This window comes from Leucoraja erinacea, chromosome 36 (assembly GCF_028641065.1).
Source record: "Leucoraja erinacea ecotype New England chromosome 36, Leri_hhj_1, whole genome shotgun sequence".
In the NCBI taxonomy this organism is placed as follows: domain Eukaryota; kingdom Metazoa; phylum Chordata; class Chondrichthyes; order Rajiformes; family Rajidae; genus Leucoraja; species Leucoraja erinaceus.
Genome location: NC_073412.1, coordinates 6,050,345 through 6,074,757, shown reverse-complemented (window position 1 = coordinate 6,074,757; position 24,413 = coordinate 6,050,345). Strand labels below are relative to the sequence as shown.

Here is a 24,413-nt window from a genome sequence, read left to right as displayed (position 1 = left end):
GACATTGTTTCTTGCTAACACAATTTTATTTCCCATAAAACATAATTTCTCATATTCTACCAACATATTAACATGTTAAAATAAAGAAGAAACAGGACTTTTTTTCCCCCAAACGCATTTTTCTCAGATACATTCCTCGTAACTTTAAAAACATTTATTTGCACTGTTTATAACTTCTCCCAGGTTACTGGAGTCCCACCCCAGAACTCACTCAAATTTGTTCAAGATTACAGAATAGATACTATATCCAAGTTTACACAAGTCACAGGATAGCCCTTTCATTAATCACTACACAACATCAACCCATAGTTAAAGACGCAGCAACTGTTTGGGACTGTCTGCTTTTATCGTCTGATGTAAGATGAAAGACATCATCATCTGATGATGATAGTGGTGGGGATGCATGCACGTATGACTTATTTTTTTGTCTCTGCGACTTCCTATTGCTGAAGGGTCTCGACCTGAAACATCGTCATACCATGTCCCTCCACAGATGTTGCCTCACCCGCCGAGTTCCTCCAGCGGCTTGTTATTTGATCACTGATGAAATGATTTGTTCAATTGACTAAAAGAATAATAATTTTATTTTTAAAACTAGACATTTATCTCTAAATATCTCCATGACTCTTAGAAAAGTGCAAGGCAATGATTCTCCAACACAGAACCGTACAACATGCCATTGTTGTTTAAGGGCATTAACATTAATAAGTACCACACCATCGACAAGGATCACTGAAACCCACCTCTGACTCCACAGAAGTGTTTTGTCGTTACAAGAAGAATTCAGAGACTGGGCATTCTGCATAGCTCACTCCATGATTCCTCAAAGCTTTTTCAATAGCAAGTCCAAAGCATAATGGAAAACACTCCGTTTACCTCCTTTGATGAATGCAGTTACAACATGTGATAAACTTCATTCCATTTGGGGAGAAAACATCTACTGAAGATGCAACGTAACCTGATCGTTCAACCGTCCCACCACCGTCCCAACACCTGTAGAGTACACACAATCTGCAAAATGTCCTTCAGTTGCTTGCAAAGGCTGCTTCAAGAGCCATCCCCATGAACTCTACCACTATAGAGGACAAGACCAGCAAGCTTGTGGGAATAGAATCATCAGCTATTGGAATTATATAAACATTTCTTCAATGTCAATGGATTCACATCATGGAACTCACTCCCCAACAGCACTGTGGAGCTACTCACACCAGACAGGCTGCAGTAGCGTAAAGTTGCTCTCTACCACCTTCTCAAGGCCAATAAAAGTTGTGTTTGCCCACACTCCATACAGAAAGTGTGAAAACGCACTCCTACAATTCAGGAACAGCTTCTTCCCAGCAATTTTCAGGCAACTGAACCATCCTAGAGCAGTCCTGAGCAACTATCCAACTCATTGGAGACCCTCAGACTATTTTTTATCAGCCTTTACTGGACTTTATCTTGCACTAAACGTTATTCACATTATTCCCTTTATCATGTATCTGTACACTGTGGATGGCTCGATTGTAAGCATATATTGTCTTTCTGCTTACTGGTTAGCACGCATCAAAAGCTTTTCACTGTACCACAATACACGTGACTCGGTACATGGTACATATATGACAATAAACTAAACTCAATTCGGAAGTCGATGGTACTTGAACTGGAAGATTAGAACGGTGATTTGAGGCAGATGAAATTTTGAAACAGGTATTGGTAATGCAGGATCTTGTACTTGAATAATGTAATATCAATAACACTTGATGTAATTAAGTACACGGATGTTTCAGTCTTTGGGAGAAAGGGAAATGGGAGGCTTGGCAGGAGGGCATTGGGAGAGCAGAACTGGTAACAGAGGAATGGTTGGTGCTTTTTGCTCCTGTAAATGATCATTCTGGCTACAGCTCCTGCTTCCACGTCAAGACTGAAAGTTCAAACGTGTTTGGACAATATAAATTCTATCCATTCCTGCTGAATACCATTCAGTACAAAATAACCTGTACAGAACATTTGTTATATTAGCAGCAAATACAGACATGCCTCGCACACCAACATAAATCAATAGTTCACTCTGAGACACGTTGATGCTTCTGTATGACCCACTGAAAAATATTTTTTTCCCATGGCAATTCACGTGGATAAAATTTATAATACGTTAAAAGGGCTTTCTTGCAATAATTGAACTCCGATTATAGTTTGCCGTGATTCATATAATATCTTCCTGCTTTGCACAGGTCCCAGCAAGTAATTCATCCAACTAATGCTGACAAATGGCTGAGGGTAATTAAAGACATTTATATGCATTGATTACCACATTATAAACTATTAGATTATTTCACATGAGTGTGTGTGAGTGAGAGAGTGAGTGAGAGTGTGTGAGCGAGTGTGTGAGCGAGTGTGTGAGAGAGTGAGCGAGCGAGTGTGCGAGCAAGTGTGAGCGAGTGTGAGAGAGAGCGTGAGAGAGATTGTGTGAGCGAGAGTGAGAGCGAGAGTGTGTGAGAGAGTGTGAGCGAGAGTGTGAGTGAGAGTGAGATAGAGCGTGTGTGAGTGTGTGTGAGAGAGAGTGTGTGTGTGAGAGTGTGTGTGTGAGAGTGTGTGTGTGTGTGTGTGTGTGTGTGTGTGTGTGTGTGTGTGTGTGTGAGTGTGTGTGAGTGTGTGTGTGTGAGAGTGAGCGTGTGTGTGAGTGTGTGTGTGTGTGTGTGTGTGTGTGTGTGTGTGTGAGAGTGTGTGTGTGTGTGTGTGTGTGAGAGTGTGTGTGTGTGTGTGTGAGAGTGTGTGTGTGTGTGAGTGAGAGTGTGTGTGTGTGTGTGTGAGAGAGTGAGTGTGTGTGTGAGAGTGAGTGAGTGAGTGTGTGTGTGAGTGAGTGAGTGTGTGTGTGTGTGAGAATGTGAAGACTATATATCAAATTTGTGATCAGAATGGAATTTAGTGCTGCCTCTCCTAACTTTCACAATCCAGCAAAAGAAAAGAGAGAAATATTTAGTAGGAAGAAAACTGCAGATGCTGGTTTAAACTTTAGACACAAAAAGCTGGAGTAACGCAGTGGGTCAGACAGCATCTCTGGATAAAGGTCTTAACCTGAAACGTCACCTGTTCCTTTTCTCCAGAGATGCTGTCTGCCCCGCTGAGTTACTATCTTCAGAGAAATATTATTGGATAATTAAAACTCTAATAAAGCAAATGGCAAGTTTCATTAAAGCCAAGAACTATGAAGGAACTATCAGTACTACAAATCTCCCACCTCCTCTCCCTGCGAAGAATATCTATTCTCCTTGTGTAGGAAGGAATAGCAGATGTTGGTTTAAACTGAAGATGGACACAAAATGCTGGAGGAACTCAGCGGGACAGGCAGCATCTCTGGAGAGAATCAATAGGTGATGTTTCGGGTCGAGACCCTTCTTCAGTCTGGGGGTCAGGGGAAAGGGAAACATGAGATCATATCTATTCTCCACTCAGCTTGTGATTGCTTCTTTGAAGTTGGGGAGCTACACAAAGAACAACTTGGATCAGTCCATTGCTCAATGGGTGTGGTGTGTTGCTGCTGCTTGGAATGAACTCCAATCTACCCAAAACTGCAACAGCACTTTCGTAAGAAAGTGTTAATGCATATTGAACTCATTGAGCACAAAAACGTCTTTCAACTTACTGAATTCATGCCAACTATCAACCATCCAGTTACACAAATCACACATGAATCCCATTTCTTTGTCCCACCCACTCACCACAATAACCTATACAGTAGGAGCAATTAACCTACCAAAACCCACATATCTTTGGAGCGTGGGGGTGGGGGTGGGGGGGACACCTGGAGAAATCCCACAGGGTGAATGAACAAACTCCATACAGAAAACACCAGAGGTCAGTGGCGGACTGGGTCTAAAAATATTGGTTGCCAGGAGACAAAGGAGGCCCACTTCATCAGGGGCCCACTTGATATAGGGGCCCCACTTCATCAGGGGCCCACTTGCCATTGGGCAAGCTGACACCCTGGCCAGTCCACCACTGACAGAGGTCATAATTGCACGTGGTCACTAGGGCTGTGCAGCAGAAGCTCAGCAGCTATGGCAGTGTTTCACTCAATATTCAATGAGTAATTTAACTTGAAAAGATACAATATCAATCATATAAAGCCTTCACCTGAAGAAAGAAAAACAAGACCTATAAGAAACTAATTTTATAATTTATACACATTGGTTTTCTCTTCCGCCACAACAATGAAATACATGGATGAAGTCTTCCCTTTTATATTTCCAGGGCAAAATCAGATGCACAAAATGAACGAACCCAGAAAAAAAAAATCAGTTGGAGAAACCTAGTGCATAAAGAACTTGCCAATTCAACAAAGATCAGCTTATGGAGAAGTGGGTGATCGGTATTTCCTCATTTTCAGAATTCCCTGCATCCCAAAGGCATGCGGATTTGTAGGTTAATTGGCTTCTGTAAATTGCCCCTGGTGTGTCGGGAGTGGATGAGAAGGTTGGACAATATAGAACCAATGGTTGATCGAAGGTCGGTGTGGACCCGAAGGGCCGGTGAGCCAGTTTCCATGCCATATCTTTCATGCAATCAAGTCAATCCAAAAAAAGAGTAGCCAAAGAATAAGCCTTAGAGACGGTGGCGATAAGCAAGGATGCATTTGCAAAGATATTTATCCCTGTAATTTCATTGAAACAAATCTAAAAATAAATGGGATTCTACAAAAAAAGGTACAAAACATTTATGTACTTGGAAGGATGATGACAGAAAAAAAGTACTGGCCGTAACCTCTGACAAATACAAATCAGTAATTAAATAAAGATAACACTTACTTATTAAATTTCTTTGGTGGAGGAGTAGGAGGAGGAGAGCTTTGTCCATCCAGACAGCAGTTCCCGTTTCCCTTTTCAGCAAAACTTGTTGTAGGCTTTTCGGTGTCATGTAATCCAGATGCCTTGACCTTTTTTTCGTTGAGTGCGGGGTGAATTTCAGTGTCCACTGCTGCAATATCTAATTTGCCAGCCTCAGCCTTTGCATCGTCCAGTCCAGGGTCTGGTTTGTAATTCAGCATAGCAGTCAGATGCTCAGACGGTTCTAATATTTTCTGCTCACTGCACAGTCGCTGTATGGGTGGTGGTGGCAGCATATGTATCACCCGTCCATTCAATCCAATTAACTTGTCTTTGTCTTTATCTTTCTCCTCCTCTTCCTCAGTCTTGCGGCGACGAAAGAAGCTTTTGAAGGAAATCCATCGTTTCGGTTTGGTCTCTTGTGGGCGCTGGCGACTCTCGGGGCTCATCAATGGACATTCGGTCTCAGGTGTTTGTACGGGACTTGTTGGCTTCCCCCAGTTACTGAAATGTTTCTGCAGAAGATTGCTTGCATGGTAAGGGGACGATGTGGAACGAGGGGGTGGAAACGGAGGCAGGTGTTCACTCTTCGGACTCTGACTTAGTGCACCAGGTGATTGTGGTTTAGAAGTGGGGACAGTAACTTGCTTTGTGAGAATACTTTCCTTCTGCCCTTTCGTAACATTGCCATCCATTGCTTTAGATACATCTGTTCCACTGCTTGCCTGCGGGGTGAATAATGACTTTGGCCGAATATAAAGATCGCTACTGCCTTCTGAAATGGCAGGAGGTTGAGAATAGAGCTCTTCCACACTGCTAGCTTTTGATTGTGTCTGAGGAATGTCGGGGGGCAGCTGTGGAGGCTGAATGGATGCCACAATTTGAGAGAGCACAGCATTGGCATTTTCTCTGACGACTGACAATTTCTGCCTTTCTGGAGTTTCCTCTTTTCTGGAAGGTGAGTCTTGATTAGATCGTTGAACTTTAGTGGGAGAGCACTGGTTGGATCCAAAGCCTTTGTGAGGCGAGGATGGGTTTTGTGCTTTGCTTTGTGCATTGTTGAATTCCTGCACTTTTTGTGCTACAGTGCCAAGCACTTTTCTTTCTGTGCTGGTACTTGGAGCTTTTGCTTGGGGCAAATTAGCAGATTTTTTTTCCGCTGATCCGATTTCTTCGTAGGTGTGGCTCATCACATGCTCTGAAGTGTCCTTTTTCATATGTTGTCCACTAGGACCCAAAAAGCTTTTATAGATGGCTAAGTTATCATAAGCATTTGGATTAATTACTATTGGTACTTTGATAGCCTTATGCTTTGAGCTCTGTGCATACGTTGGCTCGTCGTGTATAATGATAGGGAAAGGAGGCATCCCAGCATTGTTGTAACTATTAAACTTAATTTCAGACAGATTTGGTGACTTCACAGGAATTGTTTTGGAAATGATATTTGTATTAGTTGGTGAAGTCGGGGCAGATTTATGACTCATCTGCCTTGGCGGAGGTGTCGGGCCAGAGCTACCGGACATTAAAGCAACTCGAGGCACCTTTTGTCGAGGGCTTGTGCTGGAAGTCCACACTTCTTGATATCTGGTGATACTAGATCTCTTCTGGTTGTTCATCTGGCTTGGAGGTGGCGTTGGTGGGGTTGTACTTAACGGTGAAGTCTTTGGACCTTGAAGCAATTCAGGTGGATTAGCAGACTTTTTATTGTTCATTGCCGCTGAGACATCAACTACAGTGTATGGTTTACACATACCTGGTGGCTCCAAGTCTACAACCCTGTACGGTTTTGCTTGTTCTTCCTTTGGAATAATATTAATTGTCACAGTTTGCCCAGCACTGTCCTTGGAAACTGTATCCAAATCCTGCTTCTCGCTTTGCAAGGCTATCTTTCCATCTTTCTCCTCCAGCCTCAAAGCAAGAACTGCTTTATGGGTTTCGAGAGACTTTACCGCAGTACCTCTTGCTGGTTTAAACGGAGCTTGCTTTACGCAGGAAACCTGCTCATTTTCACCAATGCTTTCGTAATCGGGCTCAATTAACTTGGCACTTTTGCAGTCACTTGGTGTAAGATCACCATTGCAAAGCTGTTGATGCAGAGTTTTTGTCGTCCCTGTTTGAGATCCATCTGTCATCGAAGAATCAGGAGATGTGGATTCAGAAGATAAAACGCTTGGTAAACTGTCCTGGCCATATGGGATCATGCCTTCATCGCCATATCCATTTAGGATGTCATCATAACTATCATCATAGTCAACAGCACAAATTCTGAGTAGAGACTGCTTTCGTAATGGCACAGTGTTCCACTTTTTGTCATTGCAGAATCTGACAGGAGACAGTGTATTGGCCCTAAAATTAGCAAACCGTGGCTGACCGCGCATTCGTATTTCCATTGCCAACAGCTCCTCGTCGCTCTCATCCCAACTTTCACGTTCTTCCGTCACATTCTCGCTCGGATCATTCTCCGCTCTGCAATCACCGCGGAAGGAACAGTCGGGGTAGCAGAAGAGTCCTCCCTCGTTGCTGATAACCTCGGAGCTGTTGCAGAGCACAACGTGCTTCCCTGGGTTCTCCTTCATACCTGCCCCAATGCAACTTGGAGGAATTTTCCTTTCCAATGAGCGCTGATAACATTTGTTGATGCGTCCGAGAAAGGTCTCTTTGTCACATTCATGGTCTTGTAAGTGTGGTTCAGGCTCAAAGCCCACAATTTCCTTCAATACATCAGTTAATCCATTGTTGTTATTGTTAGGTTTCCTATTACTATTAACCCTGTCTGGGCCATAAGGTCTCTGAGAATTGCTGCTGCTCTCTTCATTATTATTATTGTTCACAAGTTTCCTGGTGATGACAACTCCATTCCTATTCCATCCTACAAACATGTGCTTATTTTCACAGCTTTCCATCGTCTCCATTTCTGGACTCACAGTTTGTCCATCTGTGACCATCATTGTGGGCTTCACAGCAATTGTTGGCTTCTTGGCAACAGGAGGCCGAAAATGACCAGTGGCTGACCTACCCCTCTGGTTGTTGCTATGATTAGCATTAGTTTTTAAATTGTTATATGAACGAGGAGCGGTTTCAGAAGTAGTAGTTAAACAATGCAAACTTTTGGGTTTAAAACAGTTCTTACATTCACCAGGTTTCCATACGTGTTCAGTGAAGGTATTACAGGCGGACATTTTTCATAGAGCTACTCATGAAACACACCTTGTTCACTGCATTGTTGTACAATCATTGATTCAGCTCCACCTTATCCGCCACAAGGTTCTTAATTGATACTGTGTGTGTGTCAACTCATACCTGCAAATGGAACAAAAGATTCATTAACCAGGGATGCAATGAACTTTTGATTTAGATACACGAGTGCCGACATTTAATCAGCGTGATTTTAAATTGAAATCTATCACACCAAAATCTATTTCCTCTCTAGCCAAATTCCCAGCTGGGATGTGAGATAATTAAGAGTGACCTTCAGTCCCAAAAGAGATTCCATAAACCGAGAGACACAGAATAAATATTAGCACTTTCATTCTGCTCCAGACAGAATCCTCCATTATTACAATGTACACTGCCAGATAGCTAATCAAATACTATATCATGTAACTCACTCTGTAGACTGGTTAGTATCCAAGCTAATGCCTTTCCAGCCTCGCCATTACACAGGTTGGGAACTGTGGATCTCGAGCATTTTTAAAAGTAAAACATTTTTTGTGCTTAAATAAGGCAGCTTTTATTAGCAATAACATACATGCAAGACTGCCGACTATATTGCTAGTCACAGAATAATTCCTTTAAAATGAATGCATTTAATGAAACATGATGAAAACGTTTCATTAAAAAGTCTTTCATTCAAAGCTACAAGACGAGATTAAAATAAATTGTTCCAGCTTAGATTTATACCTCAATCTAACTGCTAAGAAGCAAACTTTCTCAAGCGTACCACTTTGTAACGTTATCAGCACCCTTTATATGGCGACTGTTGCATACCTTGCGTATCCAAGCAAAGAATTTCATTGCGGTTTGTCACGTGACAATCAAGTATTAATTCATTCATGTACCAATTACCAGATGCCCAATTCAACAGTGAATAGTCTGACAATTTCATTTGACAAATTGGTGGCTGCGTAAGTATACATTTAAAAAATCTATTACAGTCATAGAGTGATACAGCGCGAAAACAGGCCCTTGTACCATATTGCCCACACCGGCCAACAATGTGCCAGCTACACTAGTCCCACCTGCCCGGGTTTGGTCCATATCCCTCCAAACCTGTCCTATATCCATGTACCTGTCTAACTGTTTCTTAAACATTGGGATAGTCCCAGCCTCAACTACCTCCTCTGGCAGCTTGTTCCATACACCCACACCCTTTGTGTGAAAAAGTTATCCCTCAGATTCCTATTAAATCTTTTCCCCTTCATCTTAAACCTATGTCCTCTGGTCCTCGATTCACCGACTCTGGGCAAGAGACTCTGCATCTACCCGATCTATTCCTCTCATGATTTTATACACCTCTATAAGATCGCCCCTCATCCTCCTGTGCTCCAGGGAATAGAGTCCCAGCCTACTCAACCTCTCCCTGCAACTCAGACCCTTCAGTCTTGACAACCTCATAAATCTTCTCTGTAAAAGGGGAAGTACAACGGGATCTGGGGGTCCTTTTTCATCAGTCAATGAAAGTAAGAACACAGGTACAGCAGGCAGTGAAGAAAGCAAATGGCATGTTGGTCTTTATAACAAGAGGAGTTGAGTGAAGGAGCAATGAGGTCCTTCTGCAGTTGTACAGGGCCCTAGTGAGACCACACCTGGAATATAGTGTGCAGTTTTGGTCTCCAAATTTGAGGAAGTACATTCTTGCTATTGAGTTACAAGGTTAATTCCCGGGATGGCAGGACTGTCATATGCTGAGAGAATGGAGCAACTGGGCTTGTATACTCTGGAATTTAGAAGGATGAGAGGGTATCTTATTGAAACCTATGAGATTATTAAGGGTTTGGACATGCTAGAGGCAGGAAACCTATTCCCGATGTTGGGGGAGTCCAGAATCAGGGGCCACAGTTTAAGAATAAGGGGTAAGCCATTTAGAACGGTGATGAGGAGACACTTTTTCCATACAGAGAGTTGCGAGTCTGCGGAATTCTCTGCCTCAGAGGGCAGTGGAGGCCGGTTCTTTGGAAACTTTCAAGAGAGAGCTAGATAGGGCTCTTAAAGATAGCGGAGTCAGAGGATATGGGGAGAAGGCAGGAAAGGGGTACTGATTGTGGATGATCAGCCATGATCACATTGAATGGCAGTGCTGGCTTGAAGGGCCAAATGGCCTACTCCTGTACCTATTGTCTATTGTCTGTACCCTTTCCAGCTTGGTAACATCTTTCCTATAACATGGTACCCAGAACTGAACACAATACTCTAAATGCGGTCTCACCAATGTCTTATACAACTGCAACGTGAGCTCCCAACTTGATGAAGGTTAATGTACCAAAAGCCTTTTTGACCACCTTACCTCCCTGCAACTCGACCTTCAAGGAACCATGCGCCTGCACTCCTCGATCCCTCTGTTCTTCAACACTACCCAGAGCCCTACCATTCACTGTGTAGGTCTTGCCCATGTTAGACTTCCCAAAATGAAATACCTCACATTTCTCAGTAATTCTGTAATCTCATAAATCCCCATAAAAAATAAAGGAACATTAAATCTCAAAAACATTGTATTTTCACCCGTTTCATTTTTACCCTATTCTTTCAATAACCCAAAGGATACATTTTGATTCATGTTTCCCTGGCAGTGACGATAAGCAAATGAAATCCCAAAGTATCTGTTTTTTCCCTCAGTTCTACTTACGTTGATTGTCTCCAAAGTGCGCTGACTAAGAATCCATGCATTCTCCAGCACCTGTGATAAGTTTTGTAACCCAATCTTTTGTTCTTCAATGAATACAATAACTCCATTATTGACAGTGAAATGTTCACGTCTCAAGTGAATTAAACTGCATTTTAGAAAATTACATTCACCAGACACACTGCAATTACTCCATTCTCACAAATTAAAGCTATATAACAGAATTGACGATAATTCTATTCTCATCAACAGAGGGCATATTGCATTCTTAAGAACGACATGTCCTTGCATGAAGTCATGTCATTTTCAATTTGAATTCAATCCAACTTCAGAAAGTTGCCTGATAAAATTATGTCAAGGTCATCACAACTTTAGAGATGAGATAAAGATTTGAATGTTTGGTAGCGCCTCAAAAGTAGAAGTTGTTTGAATTATACAAGCTTCATCTAAATGAAACCAGCAATAAGCTCCTAACAAAATAAACAGAACAACAGAATTAATGATAGACACAAAAAGCTGGAGTAACTCAGTGGGCCAGACAGCATCTCTGGAGAAAAGGAATAGGTGACATTTCGTGTCGAGACCCTTCTTCAGTCTCGACCTGAAACATTGGTTATTCCTTTTCTCCAGAGAACTGCTGAGCTACTCCAGCTTCTTATGTTGATCTTTTAAACCAGCACTGCAGTTCCTTCCTACACAACACAATTAATGATTTAAACTAACACAGTAAACACTGAAACCAGCAAATAGCAAAGATAGAAGCATTTTTACAATAGAGTAAGATAGGGAGGGAGGGGACAGAATAAATATGGAGTACTGGTAACTTGACAGCCCATTAACTAGTATAAAGGTCCACAGTGGGGAAGAAATTAACAGAACATATTATCTATATACCTTAAACAAATATATTACAAAGAGCACAAATCCAGAAAGACTATGTGACGTTTTGGTATTCAGAAATGTTATTTTGAATCCTGCACAAGTCAGGAGCTAAAATGCCAAGATATGCAATCACCTTGCAAGGCTCTATAGCAAAAAAGTGTTCTAGTTTTGTACCGATGTTGCCAGGAGATACCATACCACATTGATAAAACGATTCAATCAAATTTTCCAATGTCAAATAGAAAATCAGAACAAAGGGAATAACTTCCAAGTCGGTTAAAATGCAAGTTTAAGTAATTATGACTTCAGAACGTTGCAAGAATGTGGGAAACATGTATACAAAACTAATTACATTAAAATGAATGTATGTACTTACATGCCAAAATGGAGAAAGGCAGCAAATCAGAAATTAAAAAACAGCCATCTTAGCTAACAAAATATTAATCCCATGTGACAATCTACATGGGAAACCAAGAGATCCTCTTTTATGCACTGTTTTTCTCTTAGCAATCAGAGGAGTGAGACACACCTCATTTTATCGTGTGGTTCAATAAACATGACTAACAAAGTGAAAACATCCTACAATGCTTCTGCTGGTAAATACATTACTTATTACCACAAAATAAAACTAAACGTGGTTCAAAACTACCTCATAGTTCACCGGAAACAAAAGGATTTGAACACAGACTGGAAGTTTCTTTGGTGTTGATCCACATCTAATATTTGTACAAATTACAGAAGAAAAGAGTTTTTTCTTTAAATGATAAAGCCACTATAATGTAGTGGCTGCAGTTCTCAAGAAATGAGAAGCCATAAGCTTCCATGCTGGAAGCTTTTTCTTGATAGAATGCAATTGTTCAAGTGTTTCTTCTAAAGAATATAGCTTTTGTCAAATACATGCTATTAGCACGAGCTGAATAACAAAGAAGCACATTGATGCTTTTGTGAACAGTTTTTATAGTTTAAAATTGTTATGAAACAGCAATTTAATTTCTCAGAGAAAAAAAGAAATTAATGAACATTGGGGGGAAAAGATCAAGATTTTACATTTCTATTCATAAGGACAAGAAACATCGATTATTTACATGTTCCCAATTTGAGATAAAGGAACAGTTCGAAGTGATTTATGAACTTTCAAATATTTTGTTAATTGTATTCTATACAATTATTTGACAAATTTAAATGCTGAAATTTCATTGATGGCTTTCCCAGTCAATGCAAAATGAACTGTGTTTGATAAGTGACAAAGTCAAAAACAGTTGCTTTTTCTTAAAATAAATTAAGATTGATCTTACATTTCAAATACGGAGCAAGGATAAATCATTTCCACCAATGAAATTTATGTTCAAATCTAGCTTCAATTGATCTTTTACCTGGAGCTTCCACTAACTTCTGTTCATATCATAGAATCATGCAGCACAGAAACCCACCTTTTGGCCCACCAAGTCCATACTAGCAATGACCCATTTACACTATTCATGTCCTCATGCCCTTAGAGATAGTGTGGAAATAAGCCTTTGGGGCCCAACATAGTCCCAGCCTCAACTACATCCTCTGGCAGCTTGTTCCATACACCCACCACCCTTTGTGTGAAAATGTTACCCCTCAGATTTCTATTGAATCTTTTCCCCTTCACCTTGAACCTATGTTCTCTGGTCCTCAATTCCCCTACTCTGGACAAGAGACTCTGTGCATCTATTCCTCTCATGATTTTGTACACCTTTATAAGATCATCCCTCATCTGCCTGCGCTCCAACAAATAGAGTCCCAGCCTACTGAACCTCTCCCTATAGTTCACACCCTCTAGTCCTGGCTACATCCTCGTAAATCTTCACTGAACCCTTTCAAGCTTGACAATATCTTTCCCACAACAGTGTGGAGACATTTTGACATGCTGACATCTTCAATAACTCTCCACAGATTCTACCACTCATCAACAAGCAATAAGTGCAAACTACATCGGATCAATGCCCGACCAACCTGCAAGTTGTTGGGGCGTGGGGGCAAACCGGAGCACCCAAAGGAAACCCACCAAAGTCACAAGGAGAATGTACAAAGTCTGCAGAGAGAGCACCATAAATCCTGGTTGTACCTGGCCACTGGAGCTACGAGGTTGTGGCTCCACTAGCTGCACCAATACATGGTCAAATAGTATAAAACTGCTTGGTCAAATATTCAATGATAACACTCAGGCAAATTGAAAAGATGGTTCCTGAAAAATGGATTGGAATAGAGCAAGGGTTCCCAACGTCGGGTAAATTTACCCTCAGGTGGTAAATTCCGCCTAACCAGGTGGTAAATCTGTTGATTCTGGATTTGTACATATTTTTTTTTTCATTGACTGGTTGTGTTTGGTTCTGTTCATCATGAGTTGCCCACAAACAAGTGATGTGCTGTTAAAGTTGCCGGGACGAAATAGGTTGGAAACTGCTGGAATAGAGCTCAATGCCCCAGCAGAGTTCACTGCACTTTATTTTTACATCTATTCAATGCCGCTTACTTATATCCAGCAGTTGGTGCTGAGAATCAAAGATAATTTCATTCAAACTATTTCACGAGACATTAGTTCCTGGAGTTCTGTCTTTGAAAGAAAAATGATGAGTTCAGCAGCCTTCATATTTCCAATTAGTATTTTTCTCTGCTCCTGAAGCCAATTTTATATTCTCTTTTATAAACAATGCTGATAGAATAAAATGATCCAAAGATCAGATGATATACAAAGAATACAAATACTGGTAATATAAAAGATGTTAGAACTGAGCAATATTGTTTGATACAGAAGATCTGATATTGTTATTTCTTGTTTAATTGTGACAGTCTGTGACAGTCTGAAATTGTCATGGCAGTATTCAGAAATTTTATATGCCTGATCTACCACTTATTTGAATAACAAATATCCAGACTGAATATTTTGCAGGTAGTGCTGTGCTGAAGCATTAATGAAAGAAAAATGAATCAGAATTCCTGTTGGGGGAAAAAAAATGTTTCTCAAATGTTATCAAAGATGGGGTAGCATATTTGCCTTACTTAGATCAATGTAGGAGATGAAGGAGAAAATAAGCAAAGAGTATTCAGAGGAGCATCTGTGCAGACAATCCACTGCATGAAATGGACCTGTTAGACAGAACATTCTGTTCTTTTCTGTGAAGACAAAGTAATTTATTGAAGATATGCAACAATAAATTAAACCAAGATGACAATGATATCTATGCTGATATCTATACACCCTCCACTGCAAAGCTCTGACTACAGAACAGATATTTTTTACCCCCTTCTTTTTATCCTTGTTTAAAAAAAATATATACAAGTTCTCTTTTAACCGTTTATCTATATTTACATAGAGACTGGGAGATCTATACCCAATATGTATTTTGACACTTGATTTATATTTAGGTTACATTTGTTGTTAATATAATCCTGATCCCTATGTATCAATATCACTGTTATGTTTATCATTTTTTTTTGAAAAATTAATAAAAGATTTTAAAAGAAAAAAAACAGATATTTTGCCTTCAGATTAGTCCCTGGTGCTCCAAATCCAAATGCAATTCTAAGTTTGTACGTATCGCTACAGAAAATGAGGGACAAAATTGAATATTTTAGGATGCAGGGCAATTGTATAACTATACGTACAGTTTTCACTGTTAAACCGGCTTTTAAATACTCATCCTTTGGTGGAGCAGTTTAATTGTAATTAAAGCAACAGCTAACATAATAAAAAAATGATCTGCCCTCTAACGCAAATACATCATATTGCAAGACACAAAATGCTGGAGTAACTCAGCGGGACAGGCAGCATCTCTGGAGAGAAGGAATGGGTGCTGTTTCGGGTTGAAACTTCTCTCCAGAGATGCAGCCTGTGAGTTACTCCAGCATTTTGTGTCTTTCTCTGGTTTAAACCAGCATCTGCAGTTCCTTCCTACACGTCATGTTGCAACATCTGCAACAATGATCTTTTTACTTTTCTGCACAAACTTAAGTCGCATTGTAACATATAAAAGATAAAGATATAATGTTGCAATTCTGTTTATGCTCATTACTGGAAAATCAAAAAGAAAAAGCAATAAAGTGATTACTTAAGAAAGAACTGTAGATGCTGGAAAAATCGAAGGTAGACAAAATTGCTGGGGAAACTCAGCGGGTGAGGCAGCATCTATGGAGCAAAGGAATAGGTGGCGTTTCGGGTTGAGACCCTTCTTCAGACTGATGTGGGGGTGGGTGAGGGCGGGAAGAAGAAAGGAAGAGGCGGAGACAGTGGGCTGTGGGAGAGCTGGGATGGGGAAGGAGGGAGAAAGTAAAAACTACCTGAAATTGGAGCTCAATGTCCATACCGCTGAGGTGTAAACTACCTACACAAAATATGAGGTGCTGCTCCTCTAATTTGCGGTGGGACTCACTCTGGCCATGGAGGCGGCCCAGGTCAGAAAGGTCGGATTCGGAATGGGAGGGGGAGTTAAAGTGCAGAGCCACCGGGAGATCAGGTTGGTTAATACAAACTGTGTGGAGGATACTGTTGTTGCAACACAAAAAACTTCAACTGCATGGAATTTAGAGCATAGGAATAGGCCAAGAATATGTAGAGATTCTGACCATCTGAACAGGTAGTTGTACTTCCTACCTGCACTTTTCCATCTTATTTTCATTAGAAACAATCCTGATTGAATTAAGAGACCTTTAAATAATTATAAGGGTAATTAATATTTTGACATGATCAGTACTGCTTAAGCTTTCATTAACAAGAGTTTATTCAAATGGTGATACCTATGACCCCCCCCCCTCTCAAAACTACACAATCAATAGCTCCTTCATTTACTGCTCTGGATAACATATTCGCAAAACCAAATAAAAATAAAAACATTCGGATCAGTATAACTTGTAACAATCCATGAAACTTCCCAATGTCGTAGAAAACAAAGTTAGCAAGTGAGCTACTTGAAATTACTTCTCAGTCATCGCACTTTTTAATAAGTGACCCAAGGCATTTTTGAATCATTTCAAGGTCCAAATGTCGATGAGTACATTTTGTATCTATTTTGCACCATTTGGACCAATAATTATTCATTTCAATTACATAAGAATGAAGTCGGCAACAGATCATGACTGTTTCTGTTAGTTCTTCCATCTGTCAGCAATGGCAGGTGAAGAAATGTTCTTTTTTCGCCAGATGAGCAGTGAATGGAAAAGAGGCCATGAGCTCAATAACACTGCAAATATATAGAGATGATGTATTTAACCGCAAATTTCTTTCAAAGTCAGATCTCTGTTTTTACAAAAAAAAAGTGTAATATCAAGGGCATTTATAGCACATGTTGCTGAAAAGTAATACAAAATATGGATGAGTAATTAACCCATCTGACATGACAGATTTTTCTTCAATATAATTAAACTTGCTTTAGTTGTAAATGTTAATTCGTGCTTTGATCTTCTGCCCAAGACATCAGTATGCATGTGGCTTGCAACATAGATCAGGATGTTCAAAGATCAGCTGGCATCAAACACATACCAAGCTATGCATCAGCCACACCATTTTCTGGTGATTGAATCTTAAATTTGGCATTAAACCAAGTAGATGTAATGACCCCCAATTATCAAGACTCGAACTAACGAACCATAATAAAGTATTACACCCTTTGCTAAGATGAACAAAGCAGCACAATATTATTCATGCCAGTGTTGGACACAGGAAGATAAGGCTAATTGGCTTGTGGTCGAGGCTTTGATACAAGTCACCTGCAACCTTTAATTGCATGAGTCACCATCTTTTTCGAATTGCTAATCCTTACATCATGTACATTTTCCTCAATATCATTCAAGAAATACATTTTGTGAGCGGCACAGTGATGCAGTGGTAAGGTTAATGGCCTGTCCCACTTACGCAAATTACGCAACCTCATGGTCGCGTTGAGGCGTACGGGCAGCGTATGGCCGCGCTGGGCCGGTCCCACTTAGAAGCGCGGAGGGGTATGTAGTTGTGTGCGACATCACGCTGGGCTCCGAAATTTTTGTAGTGAACTAAATCTTTGCACGCCAACGGCCTGTCGTGGAACTGACGGCCAAAGTGGGACAGGCCCAAGACCCTGGCGCGACGCAACGTCTCCACCTCCAACAGCAGCAGAAGCAGGCAAATGATCACCAAACTCGGCCTAGGGCTCACGGCCATTGCAGTCCGGATCCGCCCCCACTTCTACTCCCAGAGCGGGGCCAAGAAAATTGAAGATAGACACAAAATGCTGGAGTAACTCAGCGGGACCGGCAGCATCTCTGGAGAGAAGCAATGGGTGACGTTTCGGGTCAAGACCCTTCTTTTCAGACTGAAGAAGAGTCTTGACCCGTAACACCCATCCCTTCTCTCCAGAGATGCTGCCGGTCCCGTTAAGTTACTGCAGCTTTGTGTCCATCTTCAAATGACGTCACGCGCTCCAGACGGCTGTGCGTACGCACCTTTGCGGAACCATCGCAGCTCAACGCGACCACGAGGTCACGTAATTTGCGTGCCAAGGACACGTAAGTGGGACAGGCCCTTTACTAACCCGGTCAGGCAGTCTTTCTGGAGAACCTGGATAGGCAATGTGTGATGAAGAGGCCCGGCCTGAAATGTTTCCTATCCATGTTCTCCAGAGAGGATGTCTGATCCGCTGAATTACTTCAGCATTTGTACATTTTTTTGCAAAACCACCATCTACAGTTCCCTGTGGCTCTAAAACAAAGGCCTTTGCTTTGACTGACGACTTTGTTTAAGGGGAAGGGGGGAGGGCAGTTGGGGGAGAATGTTTGCAGTAAAGATGGAATAAACTCTCAGCAGCTTGACTTAATGAAGTGGTTCCAAAATGATTATTTGGCTTTAAATTGAAAACCAGTGGAGTCATGTTACATGATAGATTAGACATAAACTGCAATGTAGTTCGTATATAAAATGCTTCCATGCCCATCTCTCAACAACGAACTGAATGATTATATTTATGAACTTTTGGTCAGTAATGAAAATGGATTTGCACAACTGAGTAGTTGGGGGCAATAACTTAAATGTTAGAGAAATTATTGCATGGTTTTGGAATGCTGAAACATTCCCTGCCATTATTTTGACTGGTGCGGTCCATCATAACTCTCTTGTAGGGTTTTATGAAACAAACATTTAACATTGGCAATTTCTCAGTTCTCACGTCTGAGTGTTTGGAAGATTATGATGAGGGCCTCTGTAAATTGCTTGTTTCCTTTGGGAACCAGAGTTGGTTTCCTGCTGCACCAGGTAATCAATAAATTTACATGCAGTTAATATCTACTTTATTAATTTTTAGCCTAGTCCAAATTTTAATGACATTCTTCTTTGCCAAATCCAACAGCATCATCTTGTTTTGTAAAGAACAAATCATTGTTTTGAAATAAATGGAGGAAAATTTCTTGTTGGGCTCCTATTTTCACTTATAATCCTATTCATGTTCCGATGGCTATACAGTACATCATAACACATTAAAACCATAAATATCGGGCCCAATAATGAATTATAACTTTCCGTATGCTTTTCCGTATCTGCCAATGTGTGACATATGGACAAGATTAAACAAATGTTCAAAACCGATATTAAATGAAACATACTAGTAGGTTATAAATCATAATAGCATACCTCTTACATGGAGTAATAATATTTGTTAGTCGTTCATATGTTATAAGTGATTCATGCACAGGTATATAAATTATATCATAACATAATCAAAACGGCAGAACGCCTTTGAAAATTTGGTAATTTAATGTGATGGTTTAGAATTTCACATTGACTGCGAGGCGTGAATTTTATCTTTTGCCGATATATAAAAGGTCTATACAAGTACAAAATTACATGCAAACCTTTTAGGCAAAATGATAACCCATGAAGCAAATATCTGAACACGATATATACGCAGCATTCCCTTTAAAAAAATAAAGATATTCGTAGTGGCATGTGAAGAATGATAGGCAAGTGATCAGCACCACTGCTATGAAGTCAAGTTGCCTGAGATATTGCTTAACAGCCAGCCAGCCAAGGTAGTTAATGGAAGATGCAGTGCTGGAGCCGTCAGCGAGATCTGGGATTATTTCACAAAATCCAAAAATCAATGCCTCACCGGGTTGTAGTCAAACAAGCAGCAGGTAGCTTAAATCACCTGTGTTGGCAAGTTGTGCAGTTTTAGCTCACTAAACCCCAACACAGCACATAGAGGTTTTGTCAAACTATACTTAGTGCTCTTGACTAAGAGTTCCCAAAGAGAGAGAGGGAGAGAGCACGCATTGCAGGTAAACAAAACTGCATTGTGGATTCGTCATGTAGGCTTGTGTTAGACATTTGGTTGTGCAAAATAGGCATTTTGATTATTTGGGTGTTGAATTTTCCATATTGTGACTTCAAAACAAATGAGCAACAAGTGGAATACTTTATCGGAATGTTTTTTTAAATTTTATGGTTATTCCAGTTTGAGCATTTTAGAACATACAATTCTTGATGTTTCTTTTTGCCCACTTGACCAAAGATTTAAAGATACTAAACTTTACAATAAAGGAATTTAGATGAGCAGTCTAAATCTTGATCAACGAGATGGCTTACATGACATTTATGGCTTCTACAATAAATGGAAATGTAATGCTTTCCTTGCAGCCATTTCAATTTTGAAACTTGCAACATTGTCCCACCACGTAAAGAATAATTCTGTTCAGATATCAACATTATGAATCCAATCAGCACCCAGTCTATACGATATGCACTTAGAAATGAATAAAGTTTACATTAATTGAGGCCAATGTTTGAAGTGAGGTAATGCAGTCTAAACACTTTTAATCTTTGTTTCCTTTCAGCAACCGACCACACTCACTGCAAATGGAATCATGATTTGAAGTACGGCTGATGACCACAACTTAACTGCATCTGTTGTTCATGAACTGAAACTTCAGGGTTATTCAAGGCAAATTTAACATTCTCATATAATTGATGACACATTGGATATTATACTGTTTTCCCATTTCTGGGTTGATTAAGTGTAGCAAAGAACTGCAGATGCTGGTTTAAATCAAATGTAGACACAAAATGCTGGAGTAACTCAGCGGAACAGGCAGCATCTCTGGAGAGGAATGGGTGACAGTTTGGGTGTGACTGAAGAAGGGTCTTGACCCCAAACGTCACCCATTCCTTCTCTCCAGAGATGCTGCCTGTCCCGCTGAGTTACTCCAGCATTTTGTGCCTGGATTGATTAAAATGCTCAACTGGAATAAACAGCAGTCATAAAGAAAAAATGTACTGTACAAAGATTATTGATGCAGCAAACAATTAATGCCATAGCAACATAGTTAAAATATTAAGATCATACATTGGAGACTAAAACCACAAGCACATCCTTTGAGCTGCAAGTTATTACAGCCAAATGCCATTACCATAATATGTTTCAGACACCAATAATTGTTCTTCACAGATCCTCGTGGTTTAACTAATACAGAAAAAATCCTCTTCACACAGGTAAGTTTTACAATTATATTGCCCCATGGAACCACTCTTGGGTTTAAAAAAGGCGCAGGCAAAAACTTCAAATTAAAATGCTTATATATTTAAATATGCTTATATATTTAAATATTCTGAATTCATCAGACAGTTAATACTAACCATTTTCAGATTGGTTCTGTACTATAATTTTCATTCCTTCTTGCCGGACTCAAATCAATTACTTTAATTAACTTCATGTTGTCTGCCCATAGAAGGTTTCTTTGTGAGTGAATACAGGCGTTTCAGAAAGGAAGACGACCGCAAATCAGTCTAATCTTCCTCTCTCCGGATCATCAAGTACACTTTCCAAAATGTTCCATTGGTCACTTGATGGCAAATGAATACAAATATCCTGTCTGACGTTTGTTCCCCCCCCCACATTCTCTAATAACAATGAGACTCGTCTATTGTTTAAGAAAGAACTGCAGATGGTGGTAAAATCAAAGGTAGACACAAAATGATGGAGAAACTCAGCGGGCGAGGCAACATCTATGGAGAGAAGGAATTGCCGACGTTTCAGGTCGAGACCCGAAACGTCGCCAATTCCTTCTCTCCACCAAGACTCATCTATTGTTCCAAATCAGGATCAGTGTGTTTGTAATAAACCATATATCAACCAGACTATCAATTAAATCTGTTTGACTCATTATGAGATCACAGGTTGCAATAAATCAAATAAATCTTCAAGAGCACTGTCCTACTTCAAAAAACATGTGAAGTTCAAAAAATCAATGCCACATGCTGATGAAAGAAATAGTTTCATGCTTTGAATTGAAAACCTTTATGTTTAAAGCACAAACAGTGAACATATATAACTGGGAGCCTCAACATATCTGATTGCAAAGTTAAACACCACTAGTCTTTAATGGAGACACAAGAGACTCCAAACACTGCAATTTTGAGTAAAGAAAATACAAATGGCTGGAGGAACTCATTAGTTCAGGCTGAATCTGTGAAGTGAAATATTCCGATGATGTTTTGGGTTAGCATCTTTTCAGACTGATGGGAGTAGAGAGGAGATAGCTGGTTGAAAGAGTGAGGGAAAGGTATAGGGAGCTGGAAAGTGATAGTGTAGGAAGGAACTACAATCTGAAGAAGGGTCTCAACCCAAAATGTCACCCATTCCTTCTCTCCAGAGATGCTGCCCAAAGATCTTATAGCGATCTTCGCTATAAGATCTTTGATGCTGCCTGTCCGGCTGAGTTACTCCAGCATTTTGTGTCTATCTTCACTAGGAAGTGACAGGTGAGTCCAGGTAAGGAGGTGTTGATTGGCATAGGAGAGGAGTCAGGTGGGGACAGGTAAATAAGGCTGGTGGTAAGTAGAGAAGACAATAGGGTGCAAATCACTCGCTATAAGATCTTTGGTGCAAATGGCCACATCTGATAAGAGAGGAACGTGGGGAGTGAAATAGAGAGCTAAAGAGTGAGATGATGGGAAGAAGGGAATGCCCTTCCTTGGGGGTGGGGTGGTGAGTAAAATGAGGGAGCCAGATCAGGGAGAGCAGCTGATGAACAGATGGAGATGTAGGAAAGGGGGAAAACTGTAAAGTGTGGAAGTAAAACTAATGAAAAGGTTTTGATGAGGCCACATCTGGACCAGTGTGCAGAGCATACATCCATTTACTTAAGGAAAGATGTTGATGCATTGGCAGCAATTTGGGGTGGAGGTTTCTGAAACTAATACCGAAACAAATGAGTTGAAGCATACAAAGGTAGATGTGGAGAGGATGATTCCTAGTGTGCGATTCTAGAAACAGAAGTCACCTTTTAAAATTATTGAATTGCCCATTTAATACAGACGAGGTTATTAATATATTCATCTCCGTGTTGAGTATTTATGGGACACTCTTTAAAGCGCGGTGGTGGAAGTATCTGTGAATATTCCAACGGTAGAGATAGATAGATTCTTGATATGCAAGTGGGTTAAAGGTTACCACAGGCAGAGTTAACGTTACAGTCATGTACAATCATGTTAAAGAGCAGAGCAAGACTGAGGAGTTGTGCTCCTTCTATAAGGACTCCTGCACATAAAAAGAACATATGTTCTCCAAACAATGTTAAGCAAAACTGGCAATCAGTTGTGATCAAATGTATAATGTCATTTTCCTAGTTTTAATGACTAGATTATCCAAAATGTGCCCAGTCATGTTCTAATTCAGAACACATTCCTTTCACCCATCAACCAAGTACCTGCTGTCCTAACAGGTGACAATTCTACTTTAAAATTTTCACCATGGTTTAAAAATTCTTCATGGCCTCACTCTACCATCTCTGTGATCGCCTTCAACAATGTAGCTCTCCTGGCCTGTATGTGTTTACACTCCTTCAACAGTCAGGGATCCAAGGTCAGGAATTCCCTCTCAACACGTTAAAATCCCAATTTGATCACGTTTTTGTTAACTTTCCCTATTGTGATCACATTATTAGGCAGCTTGGTTTTAAATGGAGTTTGCTCAGAATAATTTCAGCTATTATATAAATGCATTTTGCTGTGGTAATTACATTTTAATTATAAAAGATCCTCAAAAGATTCATTATATAAACTGTATTGTAAAATAAAAATGCCTACAATTTAATTTTTTTTTATTCTTTGGTTTTCTTGTATCAATAAAACAGTGTAGGCCACATTCCAATCCTAAGGTCGTTTAAATGTCAAAAACATTATTTTGTATGCATTTTGCAACTTTAATGGAAACCAGATTGAAGAACTCTTTTTCGCATCAACTACAGCAAGAGCTACATTCGAAAATTGCAGCATTGCTGAAATCATTTTATTTGGACTGAGGAACCTTGAATCATTTGCGTTGTAAAGCGCCTTGAGTATCTAGAAAGGCGCTATATAAATCCCATCCATTATTATTATTATTATTATTATTTTTCCATTATGCAAACTTATTTGTGCAAGAATATGAAATATTCTTTTTTTGCATTAAACCATTTTTCAAGCAAGCAACAATAAAGTGTGCAGCACAAAGAGTTCAGAACCTATTATTTTTTTACTTTCAAAACCTTCAATACATAACATGCTGAACACAAAGAATATAATGTTACCCAATTCTTTAAGACAGAATTAATAGTTGTGAAAATATGATTTGATTTTTAAAGGGATTTGGGCACAGCCAACAAGGACAGAAATTAATTCTCATCCGTAAATGACAGAGAAGGTTGTGAACAGCTTTCTTGAGCTGCTGTAATCTACCTGATGAATGGGTAAGAATTTTTGCCCATATTGCTGGGAGGAGATTTAAACCCAATGACGAAGGGACAGTAATGTCAGAATGGCCTACTTTAGTTTTAGTTTAGTCTAGAGATACAGCGTGGAAACAGGCTCTTCGGCCCATAGAGTCCGTGGCTCTTCAACAAAAAAAAATCAAACCACTTCT

At 40.1% G+C, this 24,413-nt stretch overlaps 1 protein-coding gene across 2 annotated transcripts in view; it reads right to left on the bottom strand.

Moving 5' to 3' along the window:
• Positions 1-24,413, bottom strand: part of peak1 (pseudopodium-enriched atypical kinase 1) — a 97,938-nt gene that overhangs the window by 28,611 nt on the left and 44,914 nt on the right. For both annotated transcript variants that reach the window (XM_055662552.1, XM_055662553.1), the window contains one exon: positions 4,788-8,105. In XM_055662552.1, the coding sequence (XP_055518527.1) occupies positions 4,788-7,984 (3,197 nt within the window). In that variant the 5' untranslated portion in view covers positions 7,985-8,105. The remainder of the gene's footprint in view (positions 1-4,787; positions 8,106-24,413) is intronic.